At 39.3% G+C, this 10,316-nt stretch overlaps 1 protein-coding gene across 1 annotated transcript in view; it reads left to right on the plus strand.

Annotated features, from left to right (window-relative positions):
- The window catches only part of DDX50 (DEAD (Asp-Glu-Ala-Asp) box polypeptide 50), a 61,407-nt gene that overhangs the window by 44,985 nt on the left and 6,106 nt on the right, over positions 1-10,316 (plus strand). The window contains exons 9-13 of the mRNA XM_011991174.1: positions 3,168-3,329; positions 3,769-3,888; positions 4,912-4,985; positions 5,510-5,669; positions 9,612-9,842. Of these exons, the coding sequence (XP_011846564.1) occupies positions 3,168-3,329; positions 3,769-3,888; positions 4,912-4,985; positions 5,510-5,669; positions 9,612-9,842 (747 nt within the window). The remainder of the gene's footprint in view (positions 1-3,167; positions 3,330-3,768; positions 3,889-4,911; positions 4,986-5,509; positions 5,670-9,611; positions 9,843-10,316) is intronic.

Consider the following 10,316-nt stretch of genomic DNA (forward strand, 5'->3'; position numbering starts at 1 on the left):
TTTTTTTTTTTTTTGAGACAGAGTCTCGCTCTGTCGCCCAGGCTGGAGTGCAGTGGCACAATCTCGGCTCACTGCAAACTCTGCCTCCTGGGTTTGCGCCATTCTCCTGCCTCAGCCTCCCGAGTAGCTGGGACTACAGGCGCCTGCCACCACGCCTGGCTAATTTTTTCCATTTTTAGTAGAGATGGGGTTTCACTGTGGTCTCGATCTCCTGACCTCGTGATCCTCCCGCCTCGGCCTCCAAAAATGCTGGGATTATAGGCGTGAGCCACCACGCCCAGCCAGCAGTCTTATTTTTGTTCACTTTTTTATCCCTAGTGCCCAACATGTTGTAGGTCATTATATATTTGTGGAGTAATAGGTGGTTATTGCCACCACCTTAGTGAGGCCACTGATAACTCTTTATTTCCTTTTTTAGAAACAGGGTATTGCTCTGTCACCCAGGCTGGTGGGTGGGTGACAGAACCTAAAAAAAAAAATTTTTATATATATATAGAGAGAAAGAGAGATGGAATCTTGCTCTGTCGCCCAGGCTGGAGTGCAGTGGCACAATCTCGGCTCACTGCAACCTCCGCCTCCCAGGTTCCAGTGATTCTCCTGCCTCAGCTTCATGAGTCTCTGGGATTACAGGCACTCGCCACCACACCCGGCTACTTTTTTAGTACTTTTAGTAGAGACGGGGTTTCACCATGTTGGTCTCAAACTCCTGACCTCAGGTGATCCGCCTGCCTTGGCCTCCCAAAGTGCTGAGATTACGGGCATGAGCCACTGTGCCCGGTCGTATAATTTAATATGTTCATGATATTTTCCTGCTTATAATCATTCAATTGTTTCATATTGTCCTCAGGATAAAGTTTATATTCTATTCCAATCTCATCTCTCACTCCCTATCCTCTCACCCCCGCTCCCTTTTCACTCTGTTTCAGCAGTGCTCAAATATTTGTAGGTTTCACTCCCCACTCTTTATGTATGATATTTCTTCTACCAGGATCTCCCTAGCCTTCTGCTCCTTCTTTTACCTAGTGGTTCCTTATGATGTTAGGTGTCAGCTTCAGGGCTGCTTTCCCCTCAAACAAGATTGAGTTAGATTTCCCTCTTAAGTATTCCTGTAGCACTCTGAACCTACACCTGTGATAGCACACGTCATATTTATTGAAGATGCCTGTCAGCTGGTGGCCCCAGAGTCGTGTTTCTTTATGAATGTTCTAGAACCAGGTATAATTCAGACAGATAGCGAGTGCTCACTGAATTCATTCATGTATGCATTAAACTATTTAGATACCAAGGCTGAAATACTGTTGGGGTTAAATTATTGTTGTGAACTTTTGTTTTTTGAGACGGAGTCTCGTTCTGCCGCCCAGGCTAGAGTGCAGTGGAATGATTATGGCTCACTGCAACTTTCACTTCCCGGGTTCAAATGATTCTCCTGCCTCAACCTCTCGAGTAGCTGGGATTACAGGCATGCACCACCACACCTGGCTAATCTTTGTATTTTTAGTAGAGATGAGGGTTCACCATGTTGGCCAGGCTGGTCTTGAACTCCTGACTTCAAGTGATCCACCCATGTCAGCCTCCCAAAGTGCTGGGTTTATAGGCCTGAGCCACTGAGCCCGGCCTGATCATTGTTATGAACTTTTTGACTTGAATATAGTGGCCAGGAATACTAGGAAGTGTATTTATAATACCAGGAAATTTGCAGCAGACATGAAGATCAACCTAATATAAATCGGTTCAGCATCACTAAAAATTACAGACATGTAAATTAAAACATCATTGGGAAATTATTTTTGCCTATTAAATTCACAAAGATTACAATGATTTATAATATACAAGCTGGGTGGGGTATGATGAAATAAATACAGAGTATTGAAGAATAAAAGGTACACGACTTTTTTTGTAATACAGTTTTTTTTATAATACAGTTTCTGTTAAAATGCTACGTGTTCATAATTTTTGGCCCAGAAATTCAACTTCTAGATATATATCCTACTGAAATATACAGATACTGAGGCATCCAGAGCTACAAGTACAAAGTTGTTCATTGCAATATTGTTTCTTTCTTTCTTTCTTTTTTTTTTTGAAACAAAGCTTCATTCTTGTCCCCCAGGCTGGAGTGCAATGGCATGATCTCAGCTCACTGCAACCTTTGCTTCCCAGGTTCAAGCAATTCTCCTGCCTCAGCCTCCCAAGTAGCTGGGATTACAGGTGTCTGCCATCACACCTGGCTAATTTTTTTGTATTTTTAGTAGAGACAGGGTTTCACCATGTTGGCCAGGCTGGTCTCAAACTCCTGACCTCAGGTAATCTGCCTGTCTCGGCCTCCCAGAGTTCTGGGATTACAGGCATGAACCACCGCGCCTGGCCCATTGCGGCATTGTTTCTAAAGGTGAAAATTTGAATACAGCCCAAAAGTGCATCAGTAGGATCCATATGAATAAATTATATACAGTTTAAAAAAATTAAGTAGCATTTTATCTGTAGATGTGGATAGCTAAGATACACTAAATTTATAAAGTAGGTTACAAAACCCTACCTATGTAATATCTCATGTTATAAATAAATACATAAAGTCATAGTATATGCTTGTGTAATGTATGTGTGTATTTAAAAAAAAAAAAGTGGCCAGGTGTGGTGGCTCACACCTGTAATCCCAGCACTTTGGGAGGCTGAGGCTGGTGGATCACCTGAGGTCAGGAGTTCAAGACCAGCCTGATCAACATGGTGAAACCCTGTTTCTACTAAAAATACAAAAATTAGCTGGGCATGGTGGCAGGCACCTGTAATCCCAGCTACTCGGGAGGCTGAGGCAGGAGAATCACTTGAACTCGGAAGGTGGAGGTTGTAGTGAGCCGGGATCACCCCATTGCACTCCAGCCTGGGCAGTAAGAGTGAAACTGTCTGGGGGAAAAAAAAAAAAAGTCTGACAATATTTACCAAACTCTTAGCAGTGAATTATTTCTAAGTGACTAGTATTAGGGAAGCTTTTACATTTTATGTTAAATATTTTCTGTCATGTTTGACTTTTTTTAAACAGTAAGCATGCGTTGTTAAAATTACCAAAATAAGATTTAAAAACATGCAAAAGGAGCACAGACTAGATGATGTTGCGGTGCTATCAGTTGCAAGTATGAACTGTACACTTAATTTTCTCCCCCTTTCTCAAATAGAATGCCCAGTGTTTACATGGGGACATTGCACAGTCACAAAGAGAAATTACACTAAAGGGCTTCAGAGAAGGTAGTTTTAAAGTTTTGGTGGCAACCAATGTGGCTGCCCGTGGTTTGGACATTCCTGAAGTTGACCTGGTGATTCAAAGTTCTCCTCCTCAGGTAGGAAATGGGATTTGATTTGGGAAAAATAAGAGCAATTTTATAAATTACCATTTGATTTACAACATATTGCTTGGGATGTGAAAAATATGTCATCTCTTCTTGCTCTTAGCCATTTTTTGTTAGTGTGATATTAAATTGATCAGATTCTGATACCTTTGCAGATGATTAACTCTGTTGTTTGGATTTGAAGCATGGAGCAACAAAATCAGGCAGAGAATTTTAAAAAGTTGCCATGTAAAGAAACCTGGGATGAGGTGGATTAAAAGGTTTTAAATCATATTGCCTTTACCCCAAAATCCACACATATAATTGTTTGGAATGTTGAAAAGGGCAACAGGATTGAAATAAATATATTATTATTAACATTATTATTTGGATTCCAGAATAACTGGAACTTGCTAGAGTTTTAAAAAGTATTACCTCTTATAATCTTTAGGATGTTGAGTCCTATATCCATCGCTCTGGACGCACAGGTAGAGCTGGACGGACAGGGATTTGTATATGTTTTTATCAACCAAGAGAAAGAGGTCAACTAAGATATGTGGAACAAAAAGCAGTAAGTAGAGTTAAATTATTTCAGACTTATTGTCTAAATGGTGCCTTAAAAGAGAGTTCTTATAATTATTCTCACAAGTAGGTCTTCATAACTTTTCTCAATTTAAGCTGCATTTGGATGTGAAGCCTGCGGAGATCTAAATTTATATTAGCTTCAAGACTTTAATACAGCTTTTATTTTGAAGACAGTGGAGCTGACTTTCTCATCTTTTCCTTGAATTTCTCTCTTCAAAATCAGAAGTGCATTGTGATTTCACTGCTTCTTAGTCCAGCATTGTAAATGGGTGACTAAAAGATTGTCTTGGAATAATAGTTAAGATTCTTTTAAGTAATGGTACAAGTTTCTTTAGAGACTGTACGTTTTCTGTGGTCTGAATTTTCAGTTTTTCCTAATTTTATGTGTTTTTATATGCTATTTCATATACTTTGTAAAATAAGGAAAAAGCTGATAGATTTAAACATCTTTTTTTTTTTTTTTTTTTAAATTAGGCTTGTTTTACAAGTGAAATTCCGTGATTGTAACTAAGGGGCAATTCAAAAAATTATTTTTCTCTTTCTGAAATTTGTAATTGATTATTTATTAGAAAAAAACAGATCTTGGCTGGGTGCAGTGGCTCACGCCTGTAATCCCAGCACTTTGGGAGGTGGAGACGGGTCAGGAGTTTAAGACCAGCCTGCCCAACATGGTGAAACCCCATCTCTACTAAAAATACCAAAATTAGCTGGGCATGGTGGCAGGCACCTGTAATCCCAGCTACTAGGGAGGCTGAGGCAGGAGAATTGCTTGAACCTGGGAGGTGGAGGTTGCAGTGAGCCAAGATCACGCCACCACACTCCAGCCTGGGCAACAGAGCAAGAATCTGTCTCAAAAACGAAAAAAAAAAAAAACCAGATCTTTTAATCTGCTAGGGCTATGAAATCTTTAACTCCAAGAAATAGAAATTCAACAAACTATTAAAATATTAATTTAGGAATTAATTGTAAAGACTTCCATTTTTCTTTAATGTAACTCTTTCATTTTCAGGGAATTACTTTTAAACGTGTAGGTGTTCCTTCTACAATGGATTTAGTTAAATCTAAAAGCATGGATGCCATCAGGTATGCTTTCTGAACTTGCTGAATAATTGTTTCTTTTGTATTAGGCTATTCATCTGTAAGCTCTCCCTGTTTAAATAGCGGAAAATTTTAATCACCAGTTTTACCAGCAGACATTTAGTTATATTAAAATATAAAAATGTGGCTGGGCACTGTGGTGCATGTCTGTAATTCCAGCACTTTGGGAGGCTGAGGTGGGCAGATTGCTTGAGCTTAGGAGTTTGAGACTAGCTTGGCCAACATGGCAGAACCTTGTCTCTACAAAAAATACAAAGATTAGCCAGGAATGGTGGCGCATGCACCTGTAGTCCCAGCTACTTGGAAGGCTGAGGCGGGAGGATCGCTTGAGCCTGGGAGGTTGAGGCTGCAGTGAGCCAAGATCGGGCCAGTGCACTCCAGACTGGGTGACAGAGCAAGGCTCTGTCTCAAAAAAAAAAAAAAAAATTACTCTTTCTTTTTCCCATTTATCCTCTTATCTTTTATTTTTTCCCTGTGTCTTGACCAAGAATACTATTTTTAAACCATAGGTCTCTGGCTTCCGTTTCTTATGCTGCTGTTGATTTTTTCCGACCATCAGCTCAGAGACTGATAGAAGAGAAAGGGGCAGTGGATGCATTGGCTGCAGCTTTAGCCCACATTTCTGGTGCATCAAGCTTCGAACCACGATCTTTGATCACCTCTGATAAGGTAGAAATCTGTGAGAAAATTGTACTCGAGTGGGAAAAGGTTAAAATTGAACTATAGTAAATATTGTATAGTGAATTACTGTGCTTTTTGTGCAGAAAAAAACTGTTTTGCTCTATGAGAAACTGGTCTCTTTATTTCTACTCTCTAATAAATCCTTTTTTGACAATCACCTCTTCCAAATTTTTCAAATCCTCAGAAAAACTGAAAGAATAATGCAGTAACCACATACAATCCACCTAGATTCAACTGTTAATAATGTGTATCATTTGCTTTATATCCTTTTTGAGCTCTTAATATGTAATTTTTTAAAAAATATGACATGTAATAATTGTACATATTTAAAGGGTATGTAGTGATGTTTCAATACATACTGTGTATAGGGATCAGATCAGGGTCATTAGCATATCCATCGTCTTAAACATTTATCATTTCTTTGTTTTAGGAACCATTCAATATCTTCCTTCTTGCTTTATAACTTTATAAGTATATATATATTTTTTGAGATGGAGTCTTGTTCTGTTGCCCAGGCTGGAGTGTAATTGCGCGATCTTGGCTCACTGCAACCTCTGCCTCCCAGGTTCAAGCAATTCTCCTGTCTCAGCCTCCTGAGTAGCTGGGACCACAGGCACATGCCACCACGCCCAGCTAATTTTTGTGTTTTTAATAGAGACGGGGTTTCACCATATTGGTCAGGCTGGTCTCAAACTCCTGACCTCAGGTGATCCACCCTCCTCAGCCTCCCAAAGTGCTGGGATTACAGGCGTGAGCCACCTCACCTGGCCTGTATTTTTTTCCTAAACCATTTGAAAGTAAGTTGAAACACTGATATCATCCCTAAATATTTCAACATGCATCCTCTGAGAATAAGGATATTCTGCTACATAACCACAATCTAATAAGCTTATCTGTGAAAAGTAATGATAGTTCTGTATTATCATCTAATATTTAGTTTATATCCATTTTTTTCTCATTATCCTGAAAATGTCTGTCTGGGTATTTGGAGAGAAATATAGGAAATGCTTACTTTGCACAGACCTTTGTTAACTGAAACTTGTATACCAGAACCTACATTTCATTTTGTAAGTTTCCATGGAATCCTGCAAAGTAAGAAATAGACTCTGCACAATTAACACAGTAGCATGCAAAGTAAGTAAATGCCTGTGTGTGTGTGGAGGGGTTGTGTAAGTGTGACACCATCTGAACTCGCCTGCTACCAGGTTCGTATCACGTGCCAAAACATACCACACCGGAACCATTGGTGCAGGTAGCTCAGATATTTTTTACTTATTCAAGTGTAAGTGAGGGGAGTTTCTTGGGGAAGAGAATTTTAAATAAGAGTTCTTTTATGTCTGAGTGGAGAGAGAGAGTTAGCGAGCCTGGTCCTGGAGACATCTATAAGACTAGAGCCTGCTGGTGGGATTTTCAAATAACAGAACAGACTAATTTTGGGCAGCACATCCCTGTGATGGGTAGGAGGGAACAAAAAGGGCAGGGCAGGTTCACTTGGATGTGACTTATTTGGTGTAGCGCAAATGAATGCAGCTGGGGTATCTGATGGTTTCTACCTGGTAGATGTTAATAGTTTAGCTAAATGTCATTTTGCTTCGAGTGACTTATTGGGCTCCATTCCATTTATCCGTATGTATACATATACCTGTTTGTATGTATCTTTTTAAAAATTCAGAATCTAGTTAAATATGTTACATTTGGTATTATGTCTCTTTAGTCTTTTTTAGTCTGGAACTGTTTTCCCATCTTTTTAATTTTTTTCTGATATTGATTTGGTGAAGAGTCTAGGTCGGTTGTTTGGTATAGTATCTCACTGTCTGAATTTGTCCGAATCTCTTCAAACATCATTTAACTTTTGCCTTTATCCTCTTTTAAACTGGAAGTAATATCAAAGCTTGGTTTTTATATTTAGGTTAAATATTTTTGGCAAGGGTACTTTATAGTTAATATGTACCTCATACTGCATCACATCAAGAGGCATAAAATGTTAGGTTGTTCCAGTACTAGTAATGCTTAGTTTGAGCATTTGTTTAAGATGGAAACTGCCATATTTTAAAGGTGTATTTTACTTTCTGTAATTAGTAACTTGTGGGGTGATACTTTAGCATTGAGCAAATATCCTATCCCTAATAACCCACCAAATGCTTCTTAAGACAGTATTTAAAACATATATCTTTAGAAAGCATTGAGATTTGAGCTAAGAAGTACCTAAGAAGTTATTTAGTCTCAACCCTCATCCAATAAAGAATCCCTCTTTGGCAGATGAGTCATTTAATCTCTGATTAAATATCTTAGAAACAGGGTGTTAGTGGCTTTAAATTTCTTTCATGGGTTAAACCAAAATTCAGTCTTTATCATGAATGTCCTATAGGCTTTTCCTCTTGCTGTCTCCTTGATATAATCTCTTATCACTCTCCCCTTTCTTATTTCAGACACCCTAACCTATTTGGTTTTCCTCAGACATAAACTTAACTATTACACAAGGCCTTTGCGCTTACTTTCATTGTCTTGAATGTTCTTTCCCTCTAATAACCATGTTGCTTACTCCTTTACTTCATTCTGGTCTCTGCTCAAATATCATACCAGAGAGGTCTTTCTTGATCACTCTAAAATAGCTTACTCCTCCCTGTACTTTGTTCTCTAAGCGCTGCTTTATTCCTATTCGTGATGCTTACTATATGATATTCCATGTATTTGCTTATTTGTTTACTGTGTACCCACCCAACCCCACATACAGGTGTAGGTACATGCACATGCACTAGAATCTACTCTCCATGAGAGAAAGGACTACTTATTGCTGAATCTCTAGCACCTAGTACAGTCTGTGGCACATACATAGGGGGCACTCAATAAATATTTGTTTGCTGAATGCATCCCCATATCTTCTTAATGTTGATTCTTTTGCAATTAGTGAAGCTTTACAGAACAAATAATTTTTGCTTATGTGTAACAGTCCTTCAAAAGTTTAAAGAAATTGGTCAGGCATGGTGGCTCATGCCTGTAATCCTAGCACTTTGGGAGGCTGAAGCAGGCAGACTGAGTCCAGAAGTTCAAGACCAACCTGAGCAACCCCGTCTCTACTAAAAATACAAAAATTAGCACAGCATGGTGGCACACACCTGTAGTTCCTGATGCTTGTGGGGCTGAGGTGAGAGGATTGCTTGTGCCCAGAAGGTTGAGGGTGCAGTGAGCTGAGATCATGCCACTGCATTCCAGCCTGGGTGACAGAGCGAGACCCTGTCTTTAAAAAAAAAAAAAAAAAGGTTAAAGAAATTTATGTTGTATTTATTTATTTATTTATTTATTTATTTGAGACAGGGTCTAGTTCTGTCATCCAGGCTGGAGTGCAGTGGTGCAATCTCGGCTCACTGCAACCTCTGCCTCCTGGGCTCCTGGGCTCAAGCCTCCCGAGTAGCTGGGACTGTAGGAGTGCGCCACCATGCCTCGCTAATTTTTTTTTTTTTTTTTGTAGCAATGGCATTTCACCATGTTGCCTAGGCTGGTCTCAACTCCCGGGCTCAAGTGACCCTCCCGCTTTGGTTTCCTAAAGTGCTGAGATTACGGGTGTGAGCCACCACACCTAGCCAAGGTTTTCACTCCAAGCGGACTTTGACTCCCTCAACATTTCCTTAATTCTTCACTTCCATGTTGTCTTTCTTGGCTCTGGTTTGCTTAATTCTTAATTCTCTCTTAAAGCATAATGGTTAGAATTAAATAGAGTCTTGCAGCAATACATAGGATAGTACTTTCAATTATCTGTAAACACTATTCTTCTAATAATGTAGTTTCAAAAAATTTTTTTAGCTGCAGTGTTATATACTTTTGGCTCATAAGAAATGCACAGTTACATCTTGAAGGATTATAGAGTTAGAATTTCATTGTACTGCTGCTGCTGATTTATTTCCAAACATAATGTGGTTTTTATTCCTCAAGGGATTTGTGACCATGACTCTGGAAAGCCTAGAGGAAATACAGGATGTCAGCTGTGCTTGGAAAGAACTTAACAGAAAGCTGAGTAGTAATGCAGTGTCTCAGATTACCAGAATGTGCCTCCTGAAAGGAAATATGGTAGGCTTTTCTAGACAATTAAAAAGCTTTTTAATCAACTACCCCAAATGTTTACAAACACTAGCAAATTTTGTTTTCTCTTTGAAGCCTAATGGCGTGAATAATACTGTTTTCTCTTTGTTAGTTTGTTTCCAGTTATAAATTTGGGCATTATATATGTAACCCATTCCTCTAGAGCTGTAAGTCATTCTGTTCAGTTTGACTATCTGATACCCAAGTTATCTAAGTTTCTGCCACATCCCGTATGTGGTTGTGTACATGTGTTTATTCTTTTTATTTTTTAAATTTTATTTATTTACTACTTTACAGTGATGAGGTCTCACTATTTGCTCAGGCTGGTCTTGAACTCTGGGACTCAAGTGATCCTCTTGTCTTGGACTCCCAAACTACTGGGATTATAGGTGTGAGCCACTGCACCTAGCCTTTTTGTATTATTATTTTTATTTTTGAGACAGAGTTTCACTCTTGTCACCCAGGCTGGAGTGCAATGGCACAATCTTGGCTCACTGCAACCTGTGCCTCCTGGGTTTAAGCAATTCTCCTGCCTCAGCCTCCCGAGTAGCTGAGATT

The sequence above is a fragment of the Mandrillus leucophaeus genome, unplaced genomic scaffold, assembly GCF_000951045.1.
Source record: "Mandrillus leucophaeus isolate KB7577 unplaced genomic scaffold, Mleu.le_1.0 Scaffold39, whole genome shotgun sequence".
NCBI classification, from domain to species: Eukaryota; Metazoa; Chordata; class Mammalia; order Primates; family Cercopithecidae; genus Mandrillus; species Mandrillus leucophaeus.